Source organism: Pongo abelii, chromosome 1, assembly GCF_028885655.2.
Source record: "Pongo abelii isolate AG06213 chromosome 1, NHGRI_mPonAbe1-v2.0_pri, whole genome shotgun sequence".
Lineage (NCBI taxonomy): Eukaryota > Metazoa > Chordata > Mammalia > Primates > Hominidae > Pongo > Pongo abelii.
The window spans coordinates 180,906,442-180,932,024 of NC_071985.2; the positions used below are offsets into that span (position 1 = coordinate 180,906,442).

The following is a 25,583-nucleotide window of genomic DNA, read 5'->3' on the forward strand; positions in this document are numbered from 1 at the left end:
ATGCCTGTAGTCCCAGCTACTCAGAAAGCTGAGGCAGGAGAATCGCCTGAACCTAGGAGGCAGAGGTTGCAGTCAGCCAAGATCGCACCATTGCAATCCAGCCTGGGTGACAAGAGTGAGACTCCGTCTCAAAAAAAAAAAAAAGGCACTTTGGGAGGCCCAGGCAGGCGGATCACGAGGTCAGCAGATCGAGACCATCCTGGCTAACATGGTGAAACCCCGTCTCTACTAAAAATACAAAAAAAAAATTAGCCGGGCGTGGTGGCAGGCGCCTGTAGTCCCAGCTACTCAGGAGGCTGAGGCAGGAGAATGGCGTGAACCTGGGAGGCGGAGCTTGCAGTGAGCCGAGATTGTGCCACTGCACTACCGCCTGGGCGACAGAGCGAGACTCTGTCTCAAAAAAAAAAAAAAAAAAAGGCAATAATAAATAAAAGATACAGAAATGCAAATACACAATGTTTCTGTATAGCAACTCCTAGCTTACTGCTCCATAAGGAACTTACACTGAGAGGACTACAAAGGAGGCAGCTCCGAAGCCCTGTAGCTGGATGCACTGGAGAGTGGTGGCATGAAATGAGAGTGGGAGTCAGGAGACCTGAGTGCTGGCCCCTGCTCTGCCATTAACCAACATCAGTCACAAAGTTACAGTCACATGACCTGTTTGAGCCTGTTTTCTCATTTGCATCTTAGGATGGGTAGGTTGCCTACCTCACTGCTACTGGGGAGCAAAAAGGAGGGAACAGAGGTCAAACTGCTTTATAAGCCATAAAGTGTTTTACACGTTCCAGACTCTGCATTGCTCAAAATGTGTCAAAGGGACGAATCATTACATAGCAAGCAACTAAAATCCCTTGGCTGCATATGAAATCATGGAGCCTGTTATGCAGGATGAGTCCCTTAGGACAACTGCTCAGAACTGGACAACAAGGTCTCATCTCTGCTATCAAGAACCAGCCATATGAACTTGAGTAAGAGATTTAACAACCCTGGGTCTCTGTTTCCTTTCATGTGAAATGGAAAAGCTAGAAGTCACAGAATTTTTTTAAAAAACATAAGAGTTTCAAAGCTGAAAAGAATCCTAGAGATCTTATAATTTAATCCTTTACAAATGAGCATACATGAGGTTCAAAAGTAATAAAGGAATGTAAGATCTACCTGTTTACTCACGAGAACTTTTATTTTTTTATTTTTATTTTTTTTGAGATGGAGTCTTGCTCTGTCACCCAGGCTGGAGTGCAGTGGCACGATCTCGGCTCACTGCAAGCTCCGCCTCCCAGGTTCACACCATTCTCCTGCCTCAGCCTCCCGAGTAGCTGGGACTACAGGCACCCGCCACCACACCCGGCTAATTTTTTTTTTTGTCTTTTTTAGTAGAGACAGGGTTTCACCGTGTTAGTCAGGATGGTCTCTATCTCCTGACCTTGTGATCCGCCCGCCTCAGCCTCTCAAAGTGCTGGGATTACAGGCGTGAGCCACTGCGCCTGGCCCACTCACGAGAACTTTTAAAATTTTTTTCATATTTTATTTTTCTCAGACCTCTTGGGGAAGAAGAGAATAAACTTTCTGTATCTATATGATATGTACATTCAAAAAAAGGTCACTGCCCTGCTCCTCTCATTCCCAGGTGAGCCTCTAATACAGCTTTCAAGTTAAGGAGCAAATTAATACAGTGGGGAAAGAGCTTAGGAGTTGGCCAGATCTGGGTTTTAATCAGGATTTTATCATTATTTATTTGCCTTGTAATCTTGAGCAAGTTAATCAGTCTCTGACCTTTAGTTTTGTTTGTTTGTTTTTGGAGACGGAGTTTCGCTCTTGTTGCCCAGGCTGGAGTTCAATGGCATGATCTCGGCTCACCACAACCTCCACCTCCCAGGTTCAAGCAATTCTCCGACCTCAGCCTCCTGAGTAGCTGGGATTACAGGCATGCGCCACCACGCCCGGCTAATTTTGTATTTTTAGTAGAGACGGGGTTTCTCCATGTTGGTGGGGCTGGTCTCAAACTCCAGATCTCAGGTGATCTGCTCATCTTGGCCATCTTGGCCTCCCAAAGTGCTGGGATTACAGGCGTGAGCCACCGCGCCCGGCCTAGTTTTTTTTTTTTTTTTTTTTTTTGAGACAGAGTCTTGCTCTGTTGCCCAGGCTGGATGGAGTGCAGTGGCGTGATCTCGGCCCACTGTAACCTCTGCCTCCCGGGTTCAAGTGATTCCCATGCCTCAAGCCTCTCAAGCAGCTGGGACTACAGGCGTGCACCACCATGCCTTGGCTAATTTTTGTATTTTTAGTGGGTATGGGGTTTCACCATGTCACCCAGGCTGGTCTTGAATTCCTGACCTCAAGTGATCCACCTACCTCAGCCTCCCAAAATGCTGGGATTACAGGTGTGAGCCACTGGGCCTGGCCTAGTTTTCTTATTAGTGAAATAAGTCTATTTTTTAAAGACTGTCGTGTTATCTAAGATAATTATAAGTGCAGAATAACTGACCCAGCTTTCTGAAGAATACAGCAAAGATGGAAGGTACCACTCAGAGATCTACTCTTCTTGAGTTCCAATGCAAAGAAATATCTAACAGTTAGTTCACAGGAAGGAGGATACATCAGACGGCTGCAGGCTGCAACTGGCAGCATTTCTTCCTGGTGATTTCAGATAGGAATTGGAGTATAAACGAGAAAGATTTTTCTCAGAGATATTTTTTTCTTATCCTACAGAGTCAACCCAGAATGTGGCTCTTGGCCTAGCAAAAAGTTGTGTTCAAAGTGGGTCAAGAATGCCAAGTTTCATTTCCTTACCTCTGTCCATCTGATGACTTTTCCATTTGCTTTATATTCTGATCCATGGAATATCTTCACATTTGTTATAGTCTCCATAGACTTCCCATCTATAGGACTTACGACACTAAAATAGAGGGAAAGGGAAGATAGAAGCAGCTCTTGAAGTTAGAAAAGCCATTTTTCCTATCACGTTTTGCTGCAGAAGTCTTCCTGCTAATTACACTGGGTACCCTGCTGAACACACCTGTGCAGCACATCAAAGCAAGAAGAAGCCACTGTATAAAAATGTACATGAACTGAGCTCTTGGGAAAGAATCTATGCACTGAAATAATTCAAAGAACACACGTGCAAAAAAGGAATCATTTTTCCAGGAGCTAGTTCTCTTTAACGTAAAGAAATTGATTAATCAAACCTGCTCTTCTTCCAGTATTCCTTCTTTCAGAGAATGCATGGTCACCCACTCAATCTGGTTTTCACTCTGCTCCTGACTCTGTAATGATACTCGTCATGATATATTCTTCATGTTTGCATACCTAACTTACAAATGAACTTCTGAAGAGGAGGGAATATGATATATTCAGCTCTATGTGCTTATATTCCCATTACTGACCCACCGCTTGGGACTTAGGAGTCTAATAATATTTATTAAGAATCATTTGCTGGGCATGGTGGCTCATGCCTGTAATCCCAGCACTTTGGGAGGCCGAGGTGGGTGGACTGTCTGAGCTCAGGAGTTCGAGACCAGCATCAGCAACATAGCAAAACCCCACCTCTACTAAAAACACAGAAAATTAGCCGGGCAGTAGTGGTACAAGCCTGTAATCCCAGCTACTGGGTAGGCTGAGGCATGAGAATCGCCTTGAACCTGGGAGGCGGAGGTTGCAGTGAGCTGCGATCGCACCACTGTACTCCAGCCTGGGTTACAGAGCAAGACTCTGCCTCCAAAAAAAAAAAAAAGGAATTATCTGACCAAGTTGCTAATTATGACAGTGCTGGTGTAAACAAGTATCTATGTATCTGTCATATTCCCTTTAGTGCTAAATTATCACTCCTAGATTCCTAAACAAAAAGGCCACTTCTGATAGTCATTTCCTCCCTGAAATACAACAAGTATAAACACATGGAGATACACATTCATTCTGATTAGGATTCAAAATAATTGGCACAAAGATTCTAAACTTTCCCTAACAATTTTCAAACCTGTTTATGTTCTTGAATCTCTATTTTTTTTTTTTTTTTCTTGAGACAGAGTTTCGCTCTTGTTGCCCAGGCCAGAATGCAGTGGCATGATCTCGGCTCACCAAAACCTCCGCCTCCCGATTCAAGTGAGTCTCCTGCCTCAGCCTCCTGAGTAGCTGGGATTACAGGCATGTACCACCATGCCCAGCTAATTTTGTATTTTTAGTAGAGACGGGGTTTTTCCATGTTGGTCAGGCTGGTCTTGAACTCCCAACCTCAGGTGATCCACCTGCCTCAGCCTCCCAAAGTGCTGGGATTACAGGCGTGAGCCACCACACCCGGCCAAATCTCTATGTATTAAAAGTCGAATCTAACTTAAACTTCAATATCAGGCATTCACTTCATTTGGTCAAAATTACTTGAATTTAAGTTTAATTTCTAATTCATCAAATAGCAATGTTAAAAACAAAAAAAAGAGCACCCTTCATTGTGTAGAATCCTTTGAGAAAGGATACAAAGCTCAGTTTGTAATGTATAAATGCAATATTTTCCAGCTTGTCCCTGAATGTCTGGGTATGAGAGAAAGAAAGCGGTGAGGGGGAAAGAAAAGTGTCAAAGATGTCTCCAAGGTTTTGGCTTGAACCATTAGAATAGAGTTGCTGAACACTGAGAAAGAATATAGAGTTTGAAGCCCAAGAAGGTGGTTTTAAGAGCTAGTCTTATCACTTCCTAGCTTTGTAAACCTGAAAAGTCACTTAGCCTTTTGGTACTTGTTTACTCATTTATAGAATGGAAATGTTAACACCTGTTATTATATCAAACAAAACAATGTTGGCAAAAATGTGTTGTAAGTCTTAAAAGGCTCAGGTATTACTGTTATCTCAGTAACTACAGAGGGACTTTTTTGTTTCATCAACCCCTCTACTTATACTTCCCTCAAAAATACATACAGAAACTCCTTCAGAAACTAACTTACAAAACCAGAAATTTAAAATTCTACGTTAAGCATACAAAGCAGTCTTTCTCTTAGGCAGGGCTTTCAGTAAAACTATAAAACACCAATGTAGACAGCAGACAAAACCCAGAGCCTAACCTATAACTAAAAGCCACAAGGGGGGGACATGTGCTACATTTACCCCTTGCTAACGTTCTTGTCATCATCCACCCACTGGATGTGGATGTGCTCCTGGGGTTCCTCAGCGTCCGCCTTCCCACAGGTGATGGTGAAGTCCTTCATCTCTCGCAGTGCCTGCCTCAAGGAATCCATGTTCTCTGCAGTAATCTGGACCATAACACCATCTAAGAATCAGTACAAAGCCAAAGGAGAGGCAAATGAAACACAGCACCTGGCATCTAGCAAATCCCTCTGAGTTAAATGTAAACCTTAGCTCTGCTTTCCAAAGCTGACTGATACAGAGGTTTTGCTCTTTGAGCTGAACCTCTTACTGAAAGTGTTGTGAGAAGCAATGCCAAGATTAAAACACTTGCTTGTTGATTTCACTTCAGACACAACTAAGAATTTCTCCTGAGACTGCTTAAGGGGAAAACTTAAACACAGTCACATTCTTCTTCTGGACACACTGAACATTTTGTTCCTATTTTCACCCCTGCATTTATCATCCTCTGATCATATTTATTTGTTTGCATCTCCACCTCTCTCACCTTATTATGACTGCCTGGCATAGAGTGAATGCCCAATAAATGTTTGCTAAATAAATCACTGAATAAATTATAGTAGTGGGCTTGGAGATAAATCCATTTATTGACTAGCAAATAAGGCAAACCTACCACAGACTTTCATATGGGCTACCAGATAACCAACAGATGGTAACTTTTTCAGCTGCTACCTACCTGAGTTGAAGGCAAACACTGAAATTGACAGTAAAAGTTGTCACATGCTGAGCAATTACTCTGCTTCACTGACACACAATGAAATAATTTCTAAAGAGTCTCAATAAAAATTTCATAGTCAACCAATCGCTCCACTGAAACACACAAGTGAAATGCAAGACCGAAGAAATTCCCAACCCAGACACATAAACACATAATTTTTAAACACACTGCTTTGAATTGGTAAGGATCTGTGTCAGGTCAATTTATCTTTTTTTTTTTTCTTTTTTTTAAGAGATGACTGCCCAGGTTGGAGCGCAGTGGCTATTCACAGGGACAATCATAGTGCACTGCAGCCTCAAGCTCCATTTTCCATAAATGGCCTCACAGGGTCCTCCCACCTCAGCCTCTCAAGTAGCTGGTACTATAGGCGTGTGCCACCATGCCCAGCTCATTTTATCATTTAACAACATTTAAGGGGTGTTTTAAAATCACCTTGTGAAGTCACAATTTCAACTACAGTCAACACTTGATCATATAGGCTTTAACTAGTTGCTTTAGACCAAATAACTGTTTAACTCCTAGATTTTAAGCTGGGTGTGGTGATTCACACCTGTAATCCCAGCACTTCGGGAGGCTGAGCCTGGTGGATCATTTGAGGTCAGGAGTTCAAGACCAGCCTGACTAACATGGTGGAACCCCATCTCTACTAAAAATACAAAAAAATTAGCTGGGCGTGTTGGCACACAACTGTAATTTCAGCTACTCAGGAGGCTGAGGCAGGAGAATCACTTGAGGTAGAAATTGCAGTGAGCCAAGATTGTGCCACTGTACTCCAGCCTGGGCTACAAGACTCCATCTTAAAAAACAAACAAAAAACAAAAAACAAACCTCTTAGATTTCATAACAATTTATTAACAGCATGTTTCTGTTTTGTAGTCAAGAGTTGTAAATTGTAGTTGTAAAATATTAATGCACTCTCTGTTTCACTCACTGTTTTATTAAATTTACCAAAAGAAGACCAAAGCCAGTATCTATAAATATATGTAAGATTATCTATGTATTTCAATCAACACACTGGAATCCAGCCCTAAGAAAGGACCTTTTTTTTTTTTTTTTTTTTTTTAAAGATAGAGTCTCACTCTGTTGCCCAGGCTGGAGTACAATGGCACAATCTCGGCTCACTGCAACCTCTACTTCCCAGATTCAAGTGATTCTCCTGCCTCAGCCTCCCAAGTAGCTGGGATTACAGGCATGCGCCACCATGCTCGGCAGTTTTTTGTATTTTTAGTTGAGATGGGGTTTCACCATGTCAGCCAGGCTGGTCTCCAACTCCTGACCTCAAGTGATCTGCCCACCTCGGCCTCCCAAAGTGCTGAGATTACAGGCATGAGCCACCGCACCTGGCCTAAGAAAGGACTGTTTTTACACAGAGCTTTGGAGTGAGCTACTGTAAAAATGAAAACTTGTCATCATGTGAGGCAGACTACATTTTCCATAAATGGCCGTATCTCCCATCTCATTTTTCTACAATGCTATCTTCCCATTCTCCCATGTAGAAGTGAAGTCTAATTCCCCTCCCTTTTTCCAACACCAGAGTATGGTGGAAATGACACAATATAACTTTAAAGGATGGGTCACAAAAGGCAATGCAGCTTCCACCTTCTTGCTAGAACATTCATGTTTGGAGTCCTGAACCACCATGTAAAAAGTCCAGCTATCCCAATGCTACCAAGCCATGTTAAGGAGTCCCCACCATGTAAGTACCCCAGTCACCATTCCTAGTCTTTAAATCATCCCAGGCCAGGCCTCAGACGTGTGTGTGAACAAACCTTCATATAATTCTAGCTCCCAGTCATCAGATAACTTCAAGTCATCCCAACTAAGACTCCAAACATCATAATGCAGGGTTAAGCCATCCCTGCATTGCCCTGTCAAGATTCCTGATCTAGAGGATAAGCAAGCCATTTAAAATGGCTGTTTTAAGCCATCTGTTATGAAATAAGAGTAACAAAATGAAAACACAATGAATAACCAACAAAGAAAATAAACGGTGTGCCAATTAGCCTTTAGTTTAATTAACTTTTGTCAACATATGTGTCATGTCTAATTATAGCACACTAGCAGCAAGCACATCCCATTTTGTACTCCAAATGATGACCACAGCATTCTTGTGGACAGGAGACACCGACTTTCATCTACACATTTAGATATTAATATTTCCACCCTATAATATAGTTGAACTCAGACTACATGCCCTCAGGTACCTTATCCCAGAGCTCTGAAAGGCCATCTCCTAGTTTTAATGTCATTGTCACATGGTATCCCTACCACTTACTCCTTTCTTCAGAGAACTAAGCACTCTCCTGGCAGTTTTAATTTGCTGAAGAGATGCTACTGAAAAAACAGTAGGAGTCAGACATCTACAGCAGAAGTGTAAAGGATTCCCTTTATGTACATAAGTTCAGTCCTTATTATGAGGACTGAACAATTCATTCTTTACCTTCCACAATACTGGACTTGGCAAGGTATCCAGAAGAGGATTTCAGAGCGCCACTGAACACAAAGAAACTGGCACCAGTCACTAAAACAGCAATAGAAATAGTTTAGTAAGACAGACCCTAAGCTGGAGGGATTGAGAACAATAACAAAATATTCAGAAGTTGAGAATTCCAACCATCATCATACAGAAAATTTTAAAAAATCAAATCTATATTCCACAATAAACATGTAACCAACAATTCTGATGCTTACAACAGCTTTGGGAACTAGGTTTTAAGATACACTCCCCCATTTTGTTTTGTTCTTCCTCTAATTAAGAATCCAAGTATCTTACAAGAAAAGGAATCTTAATGGTTGAGGTCAGGGGGTTGGCAAGCTATAGCCTGCTTGGCCTCCAGCCTGCTTTTGTAAATAAAATTTTATTGAAACACAGCCATGTCCATTCATTTACTTATTATCTATGGCAGTTTTTGCACTATAATACTAGAGCCGAATAGTTGTTGACAAAAACCACAGCTTGCAAAGTCTAAAATATTTATCATTTGGCCCTATGCAAAAAAAGTTTGCCACCCCTAATCTAATCCATTGATTTTCAGATTTTTTTAGATCAAATATATTCTGAAGATAGAAATATGGTTGCCAACTTTTTTATCTGCTAATTTTTTTTTTTTTTTTTGAGACGGAGTCTCGCTCTGTCATCCAGGCTGAAGTGCAGTGGCGCTATCTCTGCTCACTGCAAGCTCCACCTTCCGGGTTCACGCCATTCTCTTGCCTCAGCCTCCCGAGTAGCTGGGATTACAGGTGCCCGCCACCACGCCCGGCTAATTTTTTTGTATTTTTAGTAGAGACGGGGTTTGACCAAGTTAGCCAGCACAGTCTTGATCTCCTAATCTCGTGATCCGCCCGCCTCGGCCTCCTAAAGTGCTGGGATTACAGGCGTGAGCCACCGCACCCGGCCAAGTAGAGTTATTTTTTTAAAAAAGTATCTATTTAAAAGACAAACTCTTATTACCACTATCTCTTCATAAAATTAAAAAAAAAAAAAAACCCAGTTACATTTAGCTTTATGGAAACTTCACTGTACTAAACTGGACTGGACTAATTCAATTTCCTACCCACTAGCCCAACAATATTTCTTTTTTTTTTTTTGAGACGGAGTCTCGCTGTCTCCCAGGCTGAAGTGCAGTGGCGTGATCTCGGCTCACTGCAAGCTCCGCCTCCCGGGTTCTCGCCATTCTCTTCCCTCAGCCTCCCAAGTAGCTGGGGACTACAGGCGCCTGCCAGCACGCCCGGCTAATTTTTTGTGTTTTTAGTAGAGACGGGGTTTCACCGTGTTAGCCAGGATGGTCTCAACCTCCCAACCTTGTGATCCGCCTGCCTCGGCCTCCCAAAGTGCTGGGATTACCGGTGTGAGCCACCGCGCCTGGCCGGCCCAACAGTATTTCTAAGAGGTGGTCATTAAGCTTTTGTTAGACACTCCTAGTGACAGGAGCCAACAATCACACAAGGCAACCCATTGTACCTCTGGATAACTCCCAGGTTACACACTGTGCTCTCAAATTAAGCCCAAATCTGGCTCCCTGTAACCTTCACCCATTGGTGCTGGTTCTGGCCTTTTGTAGCTGTAGAGAAGAAGTTCAGCTTTATTTCTACATAATAAAACACCGTAAGAATAGAGATGGCTATCTTTCATCCTCTTCTAATCTCTACCTTTCCAGGTTAAACATTCATACTTTATTCAAGAAGGCTTCCTTTGACCTCCAGATTTATCACAGGTCTTGAATCATCCTCTGGAGACCCTCTAGTTTTATGACTATATTTTCATTAATGATATACAAAACTTAATCGAATATTCTAGATACAACATGACTAATAGGGAGCATTGTATCCTCAACACCTACCTTATTTTGGATACTGCATTTGAATATACATGTGCTAAGTTCCTTTTATACCTTTACTGAACAATTGATTTTAAAAATATATTGGCTGGCTGTGGTGGCTTGCACCTGTAATCCCAGCACTGAAGCTGAGACAGGTGGATTCACTTGAGGCCAAGAGTTCGAGACCAGCCTGGCCAACATGGTGAAACCCTGTCTCTACTAAAAATATAAAAATTAGCTGGGCATGGTGGTGCATGCCTATAATCCCAGCTACTCAGGAAGCTGAGGCAGGAGAATCACTTCAATCCAGGAGGCAGAGGTTGCAGTGAGCTGAGATCACACTACTGCACTCTAGCCTGGGCGACAGAGCAAGACTCTGTCTCTATCTGTCTCTCTCTCGCTCGCTTGCTGTATATAGATATAGATATATCATATTTCATATCTATATATATCATATATAGATATATCTTGAAGACAGTGACCTACTGTATGCCTACTAGACAAGTGTTTCACAAAACATATGAAGGAACACTGGTTTTGGAGAAACTCTGAGGAAAAAAAGACTTGTGGTTCAAATAAATTTGGGAATAGCTAGATGCTATCTTCCTTTTGAAAAATTAGATTACACATCAGCTTCTTAATGGGTATATAAAGACCCATAGTAAAGAAGCCTGTTTAAACTTGTTTAACACACAGGGTTTGTTCTTTTTTTTTTTTTTGAGACGGAGTTTCACTCTTGTTGCCCAGGCTAGAGTGCAATGGCGCGATCTTGGCTCACTGCAACCTCCGCCTCCCGGGTTCAAGCAATTCTGCTGCCTCAGACTGCCAAGTAGCTGGGATTACAGGCATGTGCCACTACGCCCTGCTAACTTTTTTGTATTTTTAGTAGAGATGGGGTTTCACCACGTTGGTCAGGCTGGTCTCGAACTCCTGACCTTAGGTGATCCACGATCCACCCACCTTGGCCTCCCAAAGTGCTGGGATTGCAGGCATGAGCCACCATGACCAGCTCTTTTTTTAAATTTTTTTATTTTTTTATTTTTTTTTAGAGACAGGGTCTTGCTATGTTGCCCAGGCTTGTCTTGAACTCCTTAGCTCAAACGATGCTCTCGCCTTGGCCTCCCAAAGTGCTGGGATTACAGGCATGAGCCACCGCAGCTGGCCTAACACAGGGTTTCTTAGATTAAATCTATTAAACAAGACTTATTTTTTCATGTGAACAGTTTTTAACACCATAGAGCCTGAGAAAACACTTTGGGTAATGCCTCTTGAGCAATGCTTCTCAAAGTCGAATGTGCACTTGAATCACACAGAGATCTCCTTAAAATGCAAATTTTGATTAGTGAATCTGGGGTGTGGAGACCACATTCTGAATAGCACTGAACCCTCCTTCAGAATCCTGTCAAGTTAATTAGCATTCTGTGGGAATGGTCATCCAACAAGCTTCAAATTTACCTAAACATACTCTCATTATGGGGCCTAGTCTTGCCTTCAAATGCCAGTGCTGGCCCTTGTCAATATCCTAAGGGCATATTTTCTTTTTTTTTTTTTTAAATTATTATACTTTAAGTTCTAGGGTACATGTGCACAACATGCAGGTTTGTTACATAAGTATACACATGCCATGTAAGTTTTGCTGCACCCATCAACTCGTCATTTACATTAGGTATTTCTCCTAATGCTATCCCTCCCTCCTAAGGGCATATTTTCAAAATTGTTCCCTCAATAACACATATCCCATTTGCAACTCTGAGTCTGGCCACTTGGAGAGTCAACATAATCCTGAAGAGTATGGTTGGAAGGGTTAATTAATTTGTTTGTAGTCACCTATCTAGAAAGTGAGTGTTACGGGACTGAGGTATCTAACTATCCAAGTCCAGTATAATTTTCCATTATCATAATCTCAACCAGCTCAAATGCTCACCTTTTCTGGGCTGATTGTGAATACTGATAGCCTGGGTCTGATAGTTTCCATCATCATTCTGCACACACACAAGATGAGAGTCTGCCTTTTCATTGAAGCAGGCACCTCCTGCCAGGACATGCTCATTGGACTTGTTCATGGCTTTCATCATCTGCAATCAAAGAGATAACCTTATTCTGACAAGAATGGGCATTTTTCTGTCTGACATGGTGCAACTCCATCTTCTCAAAAACAAAACTAACAGAATCTTACATATTAAAGTGACAAAAAGGGCCACCAAATAATCAAAGTAAAAAAATCAGTCACCATTAACAAATCAATGTACACAAAAATTCCCCGTACATTTTATAAGTGATTTGTACTATGACCTAATAAGCACATGATACATTTTGCATTCACTTTTCGTCTTATTGCTGCACTGAACTCAAGTAGCTAAAATTAGTTTAGCTAATTGTAGTTTCTCCTATATACTGGATTCTCTGAGGATATATAATCTGAAATTCTAAGTTCAAAAGAATGTCCCATATTTAAGTACATCTGCTTTCTTTTTCAACTTCCAAAGGAGTGAATCTTCCCTCTAAAAACATATGAAATTCAAATTGTTTCTTAATTTTACTAACTTATGTTTGAGATCTTCAATGAAATTAGTTACTAATATTTTGCTTTATTCTTCTCAAAAGATTTAACATGATAATTCTGACCTAATCCAAAAAAAAAAAATTCATGGGCCACTGTTTTGCATGTAATACGTAAGAACTCACCTTGATGTTAAACTCCAGCCCCTGGCTGAAACAGGTTAATGATAATTTGTTGTTATTTATTTCTATAAAGAGTTTGGGCTGGGCACGGTAGCTCACGCCTATAATCCCAGCACTTTGGGAGGCCGAGGCAGGCAGATCACGAGCTCAGGAGATCGAGACCATCCTGGCTAATATGGTGAAACCCCATCTCTACTAAAAATATAAAAAAATGTAGCTGGGCATGGTGGCAGATGCCTGTTGTCCCAGCTACTCAGGAGGCTGAGGCAGGAGAATGGTGTGAACCCAGGAGGCAGAGCTTGCAGTGAGCTGAGATCGCGCCACTGCACTCCAGCCTGGGGACAGAGCAAGACTCTGTCTCAAAAAAAAATTTAAAAAAAATAAATAAAGAGTTTGACACCTTTTTTTTTTTGAGACAGGGTCTCTCTCCTGTTGCCTAAGCTGGAATGCAGTGGCGTGATCTTGGCTCACTGCAACCTCTGCCTCCTGGGTTCACGCCATTCTCCTGCCTCAGCCTCCCAAGTAGCTGGGACTACAAGTGCCAGCTACCACGCCTGGCTAATTTTTTTGTATTTTTATAGAGACAGGGTTTCACCGTGTTAGCCAGGATGGTCTCGATCTCCTGACCTCGTGATCCGCCCGCCTCAGCCTCCGAAAGTGCTGGGATTACAGGCGTGAGCCACTGCGCCCAGCCGACACCATTTTTTTAAGAGACAGGGATCTCACTATGTTGTCCAGGCTGGATTCAAGCTCCTTGGCTCAGGTGATCCTCCCACCTCAGCCTCTTGAGTAGCTGAGATTATATAGGCACATGCCACCTAGCCCAGCTCTGGGTTAATGATAATTTGTTTTTATTTCCCATTTTTTCCTTCGTGTCATCCCATTTGTCCAACTTTCTGATCTAATCCTTTAAAACTGAGCCTTTAAACATCTAATTGGGAACTTATTTTGTTTTACTCCCCTCTTCCTCCTGTAAGTTCTAGTGTTGCGGGCCGGGCCTGGTGGCTCACGCCTGTAATCCCAGCACTTTAGGAGGCCGAGGTGGGTGAACCCACTTGAGGTCAGGAGCTCGAGACTAGCCTGGCCAACATGGTAAAATCCCATCTCTACTAAAAGTACAAAAAAATTAGCTGGGTGTGGTGTCGGGTGCCTGTAATTCCAGCTACTCGGGAGGCTGAGGCAGGAGAATCACTTGACCCCAAGAGGTGGAGGCTGCAGTGAGCCAAGATTGCACTACTACACTCCAGCCTGGGCAACACAGGGAGACTCTATCTCAAAAAATAAAATAAAATAAAAAAGTTGTAGTGCTGTCAGAGTTGTTTGACTCCATCTTGAACAGGGGCTGGGTAAAATGAGGCTGAAACCTGCTGGGCTGCATCCCAGGAGGTTGGGCATTCTTAGGATAGGAGGAAAGCACAAGATACAGGTCACAAAGACCCCACTGATAAAAACAGAATGCTGTAAAGAAGCTAGCCAAAACCCGCCAAAACCAAGATGGTGATGAAAGTAACCACTGGAGGTCCTCACTGCTCATTATCGCTAATTATAATGCATTAGCATGCTAAAAGACACTCCTACCCATGCATGACAGTTTACAAATGCCATGGCAATGTCAAGAAGTTACCCTATATGATCTAAAAAGGAAGGAACCCTCAGTTCCAGGAATTCCCCACCCCTTTCCCAGAAAACCCTTTGTTTAGCATATAATCAGGATATACCATAAGTATACTCAATCAGGCAGCCCATGACACTGCTCTGCCTATGGAGCAGCCATTCTTTTATTCCTTTTTTGAGATGGAGTTTCGCTCTTGTTGCCCAGGCTGGAGTGCAGTGGCACTATCTCAGCTCACTGCAACCTCCAGCTCCCAGGTTAAAGCGATTCTCCTGCCTCAGCCTCCCGAGTAGCTGAGATTACTGGCATGTGCCACCACACCCGCTAATTTTGTATTTTTAGTAGAAATGGGGTTTCTCCATGTTGGTCAGCCTGGTCTCCAACTCCCAACCTCAAGTGGTCCGCCCACCTCGGCTTCCAAAGTGCTGGGATTATAGGCGTGAGCTATCGCACCTGGCCTGCCCATTTTTTAACTGGGTTGTCTTTTTTTTAGAGACTATGGTGCTATGTTATGTTATGTTATGTTATCCAGGTTGACATTGATCCTCCCACCTTATCCTTCCGAGTAGCTGGAACTACAGGCACATACCCACTTTGCCTTGCTGTCTTTGCTGTTGACACGAAAGAATTTTTGTTTTGTTTTGTTTTTGAGACAGAGTCGCACTCTGTCACCCAGGCTGGAGTGCAGTGGCGCGATCTAGGCTCACTGCAAGCTCCGCCTCCCAGGTACACGCCATTTTCCTGCCTCAGCCTCCCAAGTAGCTGGGATTACAGGTGCTGGCCACCACGCCTGGCTAATTTTTTGTATTTTTAGTAGAGATGGGGTTTCACCATATTAGCTAGGATGGTCTCGATCTCCTGACCTTGTGATCCGCCCGCCTCGGCCTCCCAAAGTGCTGGGATTATAGGCACGCGCCACCGCGCCCGGCCAATATGTAAGAATTCTTAAGACCCTTATGAGAGATATGATCTGAAAATATTTTCTCCCATTTTATAGGTTGTCTTTTCATTTTCTTGATAATGTACTTGGATGCACAAAATTTCTAATTTTTATTAAATACAATTCATCTATTTTTTTTCTTTTGTTGCTTGTGCTTTTGGGGTCATATCTAAGAATCCAATGCCAAATCCAAAGTCATGAAGAATTACTAAGTTTTCGTCTAATAGCTTTACGGTTTTAGCTCTTATATTTAGTTTGTTGGTTGATTGTTTTGAGTCAGTTTTTATATATAATGTGAGGTAAAGGTAAGTTTTAAAATCGAGAAGTATAAATCCACCAATTTTGTTCTTTTTTCAAGAACATCCATGAAGGGCTATTCAGGGCCCCTTGCAATTACAGATGATTTGAATATTGGCTTTTCCATTGCTGCAAAAAGGCCATTGAAATTTTGATATGGCTTGCAATGACTCATTTGTAGATCACTTTTAATACTGACATCTTAACAATATTAAGTCTTCTAATCCATGGAACATCTTTCCATTTATATAGGTCTTTAATTACTTTCAGCAACGTTTTGTAGTGCTCAGGGTACAAGTCTTTTACTTCCTTGGTCAAATTTACTCCTAGGTATTGTATCAATACAACTCTAAGGCATCATCATCATCTCTTGGCTTTACTTTGTTATAACTCTTCCAAAGCACCAGAGGTATCCAAACTATAATTGAATACTCCTCTTACACTGACATTTATCAACCTCACTAATCCAAACCACTTCTACCCAGGTTTTCCAAAGGTTACTTTGAAATAATTTTTCTGTAAACAGGATGAGTCAGCTAGAAGATTTCTGCTTAGCAAAGCCAACTGACAGACACATTTAGGTTCTCATTTGCAATTTACATTTGTATCACATGAAAGAAACTGAAGTGATCACAATTTTAAAGAAATCATTTCTTCCGAATCATTAGGCTAAAGTGGTTTCTAATTTTGTCTACACTAAATAGACTAAGAAACATTTTCAATCCAGACATTCTGAATAAATTAGCTGGCCTCAAAGGAAATCATTTCCTTGGATGTAAATTACAAGTCCAATGAAAGAAACTTCATATTTCTTTAGAGATAAATAAATATATTTTCTCTTAAAATAATGCTCAGTTACAACAAGAGCAGAGTTTTCAAGATATTCAAAGGACCTTACTGACCATAAAACAAACTTACACTAGTCATATAATGATATAAATATTGACTATCCATTTTGGTTGTGTTATTCTGCTGTCAATTCAAATTCTGAAATGTTTCTTGTATCTATACCTATTTTCACCATAGTTCAAGGCCTAATTGCCTCTTTTCTGGACATAATGACCTTATAACTGGTTTTCCTACAGTGAATCTCTATCAGCTCTGATTCATCACATACAATGTTTCCGTACTTATCAAAGCACAGCTCTATGTCACATCTTCTCCAGCTTGTCCTCCATTCAGAATCTCAAGCTTCCTATGCTCTAACCCCAAATCAGCTCTCCTGTCTTGCCTCCCTCCTATAGTATCCTTACATGCTGCTTACATGCAGGACTACTTCCTGATGGCCTACCATTTCCCATCCCTGAGGCTTTGCATTACTATTTTCTTTTTGGGTTTTTTTTTTTTCTTTTTGAGACAGAGTCTTGCTTTGTTGGCCAGGCTGGAGTGCAGTGGTATGGTCCTGGCTCACTGCTGCCTCTGCCTCCCGAGTTCATGCGATTCTCCTTCCTCAGCAACCCGAGCAGCTGGGACTACAGGTGCCTGCCACCACACCCGGCTAATTCTTTGTATTTTTAGTAGAGACGGAGTTTGACCATCTTGGCCAGGCTGGTCTCAAACTCTTGACCTCAAATGACCCACCCACCTTAGCCTCCCAAGGTGATGGGATCATATGCGTGAGCCATAGCGCCCGGCCTACCTTCCCTTTTCTTCTCCCATGTCCAAGCACCTGAAAAAGTCGTCCTCTGAAAATGCCAATTTGAGCATGAAGACTTTTTTTTTTTTTGAGACCAAGTCTCCCTCTGTCGCTCAGGCTGGAGTGCAGTGGCACCATCTCGGCTCACTGCAACCTCTTGCCTCCCAGATTCAAGCAATTCTTCTGCCTCAGCCTCCCGAGTAGCTGGGACTTCAGGCACACGCCACCACGCCCCGCTAATTTTTGTATTTTTAGTAGAGATGGGGTTTCACCATATTGGCCAAGCTGGTTTAGAACTCCTGACCTTGTGATCTGCCCGACTCAGCCTCCCAAAGTGCTAGGATTACAGGCGTGAGCCACCGCGCCTGGCCAGCATGAAGACTTCTTTAACCCCCAATGAGACATTAATGTGACCATTACCTTCTTTGAAATGCCATAGCACATTCTCTGTACTTTTTATATGCCATCATTCACATTCAACCTTGAATAATGCTTAATTGCAAAATCAACAGTATGTTTGTTTGTTTTTGAGACAGAGTCTCGCTCTGTCACCAGGCTGGAGTGTAGTGGTGCAATCTCAGCTCACTGCAAACTTCGCCTCCTGGGTTCAAGCAATTCTCCTACCTCAACCTCCCGAGTAGCTGGGACTACAGGTGCACGCCACCACGCCCAGCTAATTTTTGTATTTTTAGTAGAGATGGGGTTTCACCATGTTGGCCAGGATGGTCTTGATCTCCTGACCTGGTGATCCACCCGCCTCAGCCTCCCAAAGTGCTGGGTTACAGGCATGAGCCACTGTGACCAGCCTTGTTTGTTTGTGAAATGGAGTTTCACTCTTGTTGCCCAGGCTGGAGTGCAATGGTGCAGTCTTGGCTCATTGCAACCTCCACCTCCTGGGTTCAAGTGATTCTCCTGCCTCAGCCTCTCAAGTAGCTGGGATTATAGGCACAGGCATGTGCCACCATGTCCAGCTTTTTTTTTTTTTTTTTTTTTTTTTTTGGTATTTAGTAGAGACGGTTTCACCATGTTGGTCAAGCTGGTCTTGAACTCCTGACCTCAGGTGATCCACCCACCTTGACCTCCCAAAGTGCTGGGATTACAGGCGTGATCCACCATGCCCGGCCTTCGACCAACAGTATTTGAATACTGGCTTTGCTCATAACTATCTGTGTGTCTTCGGTAAACCTACTTAACCTCTCTGTGTCCCAGGACCCTCTTCTATAAAATGTGATAATAAAAGTAACTATTTCATAGAGTTATGAGAGTTAGATAAATTAATATTTACAAAGTGCTTAGGACAGCACCAAACATATAATAAGTACTGTTTTAACAAACAATTTGTTAAATAAAATTTGTATGCTCATCTTCCCTACTCTGCCTACTGAACCTTAAAGCAACCTTAAAATCAGCAGCAAATAATTCAACCAGGTAGCTCCTATACCTCTTATAAGATAATGAAATTAAGGACCTTTCCTAAAAGTTTACAAATTATTGAGAATGACATGCCAGTAAAAGGCAGAGAAACAACTGCTATAACAACAGAATGTGCAAAGTACGTAACATTTCCAGAGCACCAACCATGAGCCAGGCACTGAGCAAGCTGAGCTAAATGCTACAGGAGTATTATCTCAAAAGAACCATTTTAGCACATCAAGTGAAACAGCACAAGCTTTACCTCCCAGTGTTTCCCACCCTTGGACTCCCGGAAGATCACAGGAGCCAATTAAAAGAACACAGTTCTATGAATGATTATGCTGCAGAAGTGTGTGAAGAGTTATAACATCTAATCCATCTTTGAGTTAACACATCATGTACTTCAATTTCCTCTCTGAGATCTCATGTTTAAAAAATGACTATTTAGCCTTTCGATTTGAACTGGAAAGGATTTATAGAGGAGTTTAAGCAGGGTCTTGAGGAGTGGATACAATTTGTTTATGTGTTAGGCTTAGCATAGGGCCTTGGTCACGGCAGGCACTCCATAAATACTTGCTGAATATACCAATTAGTAAACCGAATAAGTAGGAATAGATTTGGATGGCTTGTAATAGTCATAAAACTATACTGAGAGTTAATGTGGTTAGCACGTTTTTAAATCTTGATTCACTTGTAATTAGGTGTTGCATAGATTGGGTATCTAATAAAATAAGTTTCTGTTTTTGTTTTCATTTCTTGAGACAGTCTCGCCTTCTCGTCCAGGCTGGAGTGCAGTGGCATGATCACTGCTCACTGCAGCCTTGACCTCTGGGGCTCAGGTGATCCTCCCACCTCAGCCTCCCAAGAAGTTGGGACTACAGGTATGTGCCACCACACCTGGCTAATTCTTTTATTATTTATTTATTTAATTTTTTAGAGATGCAGTCTCGCTCTGTCGCCCAGGCTAGAGTGCAGTGGTGCAATCTCGGCTCACTGCAAGCTCTGCCTCCCGGGTTCACACCATTCTCCTGCCTCAGCCTCACTGCAAGCTCTGCCTCCCGGGTTCACACCATTCTCCTGCCTCAGCCTCCCGAGTAGCTGGGACTACAGGCGCCCACCACCACACCCAGCTAATTTTTTGTACTTTTAGTAGAGACGGGGTTTCACCATGTTAGCCAGGATGGTCTTGATCTCCTGACCTCGTGATCCGCCCGCCTCAGCCTCCCTAAGTGTTGGGATTACAGGCATGAGCCACCATGCCCAGCCTAATTCTTTTACTTTTAATTTTGTATGGACGGGGTCTTTCTTACTATGTTGCCAAGGCTGGTTTCAAATCTTGGGGCTGAAGTGATCCTCCCTCCTCAGCCTCCCAAAGTGCTGGAATGACAGGCGTGAGCCACTGTACCCGGCCAAATAAAATAAGTTTTAGTGATTCAATTCTACAAACATTATCATGTGATTAACAAAGGCTTTAGATAGGAAGATCCAGTACAAAGGTGTGGAAAATCTATGAAAAGTGAACAACTACAAGGATACAGGGAAGAATGAAAGGCACTCCCTGCCCTCAAGAGGCTCACAATTCAGAGGACAGTATTCATACCCATCACCCTGTGCATGTTACAGAAATAAAGAATAACAGGAAAATGGAGAAGAAAAACAGTGACACTGTCTAGGGGATGGAGAATTCTAGGGAGGTTTGCTAAAGGCTATCAGGTATACAAAAAGAATATCTTGGACAGAGGAAACAGCATGAGTGAGGAACAGAACTAGAACTGAGAAAGAAACACTGAGCTGAAGAACAATGGAAAAGGTGGAAGAATATACTTTCTTGGAGTAATTTTAAGAAAAATGTAAATACGTACTCTTCCAGTTAGCTGAAATCCACTAGTGTCCAGAGGCTAGACCCCATCTTCAAGTCCTATGAATCTACATATTGACAACTATGAGTCTTCATTCATTCTGTTTTGTTTTTTGTTTTTGTTTGTGTGTGTGTGTTTTTTTTTTGAGACAGGGTCTTGTTCTGTTGCCCCGGCTGGAGTGCAGTGGCATAATCATAGCTTACTGCAGCCTCCAACTCTTGGGCTCAAGTGATCCTCCCACCTCAGCCTCCCAGATACACAGACTATAGGTATGTACCACTATGCCCAGCTGTTTTTTTTTTTTTTTTTTTTTTTTTTGAGACAAAGTTTTGCTCTTGTTGCCCAGGCTGGAGTGCAATGGCGCAATCTCAGTTCACTGCAATCTCCGCCAACCAGGTACAAGCGATTCTCCTGTCTCAGCCTCCCAAGTAGCACGGATTACAGGCATGCGCCACCACGCCTGGCTTTTTTTTTTTTTTCTTTTGTATTTAGTAGAGACGGGGTTGCACCATGTTAGTCAGGGTGAACTCTAGACCTCAGGAGTGATTCTCCTGCCTCAGCCTCCCGAGTAGCTGGGATTACAGGCATGTGCCACCATGCCCGCCTAATTTTTGTTATTTTTTGGTAGAGACGGGGTTTCACCATGATAGCCAGGCTGCTCTCAAACACCTGACCTGAAGTGACCCTCCCTCCTTGGCCTCCCAATGTGCTGGGATTACAGGCATGAGGCACTGTGCCTGGCCCTCTGGCTTATTTTTTATTTTGTAGAGCTGAGGTCTCACGCTATGCTGCCCAGGCTGCCTTCACTCATTCATTTAGAAAATACTTATTCATTTAGCCAATGGGCACTGAGTATCTAATATGTGCCAGACACTGTTTTAGTGCTTGCTTTATTCAGTAGTAGACAAGCAAACAAATTCCTGCCCTCACAGAGCTTATATTCTTGTGTGTGTAGGAGGAGGAGACAAAAACAATAAACAAATAAGTAAAATACATAAAACCATTATACAATGATAAGTGCTACAGAGAAAAATAAAACATGGAAGGAGGACTGGGAGTACTGGTGGGTACAATTTTAAATATGAGAGTCAGAGGATGTCTTACTGAAAAAAGTAAGGGAAAAGCCAAAGGCTCTTATCCCACTGCACGGGGATATGTGCAAGGCCCTGGAGGGCAGTAAGGTAGCATGCCCTGGAATTTCAAGGAACATCGAGGACAGTGTGGCCAGAGCTGAGTGACAGAAAAGGAAGAGTTATAAAAAATGAGGTCACAGACGGCCGGGCGCAGTGGCTCACACCTGTAATCCCAGCATCTTGGGAGGCCAAGGTGGGCAGATCACGAGGTCAGGAGATCAAGACCATCCTGGCTAACACGGTGTTATTTTTAGTCTCTACTAAAAATACAAAAAATTAGCTGGGCGTGGTGGCGGGCGCCTGTAGTCCCAGCTACCCAGGAGGCTGAGGCAGGAGAATGGCGTGAACCTGGGAGGCAGAGTTTGCAGTGAGCCGAGATCACGCCACTGCACTCCAGCCTGGGTGATAGAGCAAGACTCTGTCTCAAAAAAAAAGAGATCACAGAGATAATGAGTCGAGAAATACAAATGGTGTAGAGGACTTGTGTCATTCTGATTGGGATGAAAAATCTGTGGAAGGTTTTAAGCAGAGGAGTGATATGATATGACTTAGTTTTGAAAGGACCAGGCTGGGAACGGTGGCTCACTCCTGTAATCCCAATACTTTGGGAAGCCAAGGCGGGCAGATCACAAGGTCAGGAGTTCGAGACCAGCCTGGCCAATACAGTGAAACCCTGTCTCTACCAAAAATACAAAAATTAGCCGGGCATGGTGGTACGCACCTGTAGTCCCAGCTACTTGGGAGGCTGAGGCAGAAGAATCGCTTGAACCCCGGAGGTGGAGGTTGCAGTGAGCCAAGATCGCGCCATTGCACTCCAGCCTGGGCGACACAGTGAGATTCTGTCTCAAAAAAAAAAAAAAAAAAGAAAAAGAAAAGAAAAGACCACTTAGGCTGACTTAGGCTGCTACGTTGAGAACAGATTGACGAGGGTACTAACAGGAAGACCAGTTAGGAGGCCACTGCAGAAATCTAGGTCAGAGACCAGACTGGTCCCAGGATTGAGAGGCAGCTGGATTATAGATATATTTAGAAAGTAGAGGCAGCAGAACTTCCTGATAGATTTGTCTATCAGGGAATGAGGGAAAGAAGATTCAAAGATGACTCTAAAGTTTTGGGCCTGGGTAACTGGAAAGATGACAGCACTGTCATTAATTTAGAGAGAGAAGCCTCTGAGATGACCATGTCAAAGGCGAACTTGCTAAGCTTGAAATGTGTATGCAAGTGGAGATGTCAAGTGGGCAGTAGACAGTCAAGTCTACAAAACAGCTGAGAGATTCAGGCTAAAAACAAACATTTGGAAGATGTCAGCTTAGAAATAGTATTTAAGCCCATAGAACTGGATAAGATTACCAAGGAAATGTATAGAAGCAAATAAGACTTACAAGAACTAATATCTTGGGTTTTCCAAAATGAATACGAAATGGGGTCAGAAAGGAGGGTGTACGGAGATAGAAATTAAATTATGATAAATGAGGGATGCCCTAGGAGTCCAGAACTTCTTGTGGTGCTTGACATAAACACAATGAGATTAGAGCTGATGGTCTCAAGGACAAATATGGCAGCGAGGTTGTGAGTTCTGGGAACAGGGAAAGCCAGGAGTTTGACTAGAAGTCCAGTGTAGTAGAACCACTCCTGTCAATGGGCATGTACACAAAAGAGAAGACAGTACTATCCTGGGTATATGGGGTTCAGCAGTGGCCTCCTCTTGCAGTCAGTGGAGGTACAGCATCATGGGCTTCTTCTTGAGGATTCTTTTATTTGAACATATCTATTGTTAAATACTGTCTTTTATGTATAAGCTAGGAAAAGCTATACCAATAATCAATGGAACATCATCTCTCTCCTCTGCACAATTCTCCAGAGGACCTTTGACCAATTCCTTTCATTCCTTTAAGAAGAGGACTATCAGCTCCTAATTCCCTAAAAGAAATATATTCCTTGAAGGCCAGAGAATCAAACATTCCTCAAACAGATTTTAGCGCCATCTGTTCTCGCCAGTGCTACAAAGAACCTATGAAATTATGCTTTTGTAATTTCACACTTCTCTGAAGAATATGTGTAGTTTCAAATTAAAATAAACCAAAACTCCTATTTTAGAAGCTTAGAGTGGGAAAGAATCTCAAGAGGCCATTCCGCCTATTTTTCAGCCTGTCTTATACAAGATGGAGAATTGTACAAATACATGATTTCACAGATTCTTGTATCACAACCAACATAAACTTCTCTATTCCTATCTTTCTGGTGTTGAGTAAAGAGTTAACAAAACCTTGTTCCTTTTTGTGTGAGACTTTGACAGGTTAACTCTTTGGCTATATCACTGCAGTGACCTGATCAAAGTTTGAATGTCTATTACATTACCAGAAAAAAAAAAAGATGTATTTTCTTTTACAGTTATATTTAAAATAACTGATGAATTACACATATTTAAAGTGTACAATTTGATGAATTCTGACATGTGCATATACTCATAAAATGGCACTTGCAATTACCCCCCAAAAATTCCTTGACCCCCTTTGTAATATATTGTTCCCTCACCCTCCTTCAAGCCAAAGGTCACTAAGATTTTTATCTTATGTTTTCTTTCAGAAGTTTTAGTTTTAACTCTGTATAAATCTATGAACCATTTCCAATTAATTTTTGTACATGGTATGAGGTAAAGGTTGAGGTTCACCTTCTTTTTCAAACAACTGGCTATACAATTATAAAGACCATTTTTGTTCAAAAGATTATCCTTTTCCTAATGAACTGCCTTGGCATCTTTATGGAAAAGCAATTGAGCATCTGTGAGCATCTATGTTTTGACTCTCTGTTCTGTTCCATTGGTCTATTCATATATATTTACACCCAAACAATACTGCTTTGATCACTCTACTTTTAAAATACGTCTTAACAGCCAGGCACGGTGGCTCATGCCTGTAATCTCAGCACATTGGGAGGCCGAGGCGGGTGGATCACCTGGGGTCAGGAGTTCGAGACCAGCCTGGCCAACATGGAGAAACCCCGTCTCTACTAAAAATACAAAATTAGCTGGGCGTGGTGGTATGTGCCTGTAATCCCAGGTACTCTGGAGGATGAGGCAGGAGAATCACTTGAACCCAGGATGCGGAGGTTGCAGTGAGCCGAGATCATACCATTGCACTCCAGCCTGGGCAACAAGAGCGAACCTCTGTCAAAAAAAATAAAGGTCTTAACATCATCTAAGAAGTCCTGGAATTATGTTCTTTTTTTTTTTTTCTGAGACGGAGTCTCCCCCTCTCTGTCACCAGGCTGGAGTGCAGTGGCACGATCTCAGCTCACTGCAACCTCTGCCTCCCAGGTTCAAGAGATTCTCCTGCCTCAGCCTCCCAAGTAGCTGGGATTACAGGCATGCATCACCATGCCCAGCTTATTTTTCTATTTTTAGTAGAGATGGGATTTTACCATGTGGGCCAGGATGGTCTCGATCTCCTGACCTCGTGACCTGCCCACCTCGGCCTCCCAAAGTGCTGGGATTACAGGCCTGAGCCACCGCGCCTGGCTATTATGTTCTTTTTCAAAGCTGTTTTGGCTCTTCTAGGTTCTTTGTACCCCCATATAAATTTCAGGATCAGTACCTCAATTTTTATTTGTTTTTATTTATTTATTTATTTTTTGAGACGGAGTTTTGCTCTTGTTGCCCAGGCTGGAGTACAATGGTGCGATCTCGGCTCACTGTAACCTCCACCTCCAGGGTTCAAGTGATTCTCCTGCCTCAACCTCCTGAGTAGCTAGGATTACAGGTATGCGCCACCACGCCCAGGTAATTTTGTATTTTTAGTAGAGATGGGGTTTCACCATGTGGGTCAGGCTGGTGTCAAACTCCTGACCTCAG

At 42.5% G+C, this 25,583-nt stretch overlaps 2 protein-coding genes across 3 annotated transcripts in view; one reads left to right on the top strand and one right to left on the bottom strand.

Moving 5' to 3' along the window:
* CC2D1B (coiled-coil and C2 domain containing 1B) overlaps window positions 1-5,394 on the top strand; it is a 28,886-nt gene extending 23,492 nt beyond the window's left edge. Inside the window, exon 27 of the transcript XR_010138347.1 lies at window positions 4,020-5,394. The gene's annotated coding sequence lies outside the window, so the exon portion shown is untranslated. The remainder of the gene's footprint in view (window positions 1-4,019) is intronic.
* Window positions 1-25,583, bottom strand: part of ZFYVE9 (zinc finger FYVE-type containing 9) — a 201,123-nt gene that overhangs the window by 3,944 nt on the left and 171,596 nt on the right. For both annotated transcript variants that reach the window (XM_024248413.3, XM_054554772.2), the window contains 4 exons: window positions 12,086-12,236; window positions 8,283-8,363; window positions 5,086-5,248; window positions 2,788-2,893 (listed from right to left, as the gene is read on the bottom strand). In XM_024248413.3, coding sequence (XP_024104181.2) covers window positions 2,788-2,893; window positions 5,086-5,248; window positions 8,283-8,363; window positions 12,086-12,236 — 501 coding nt within the window. The remainder of the gene's footprint in view (window positions 1-2,787; window positions 2,894-5,085; window positions 5,249-8,282; window positions 8,364-12,085; window positions 12,237-25,583) is intronic.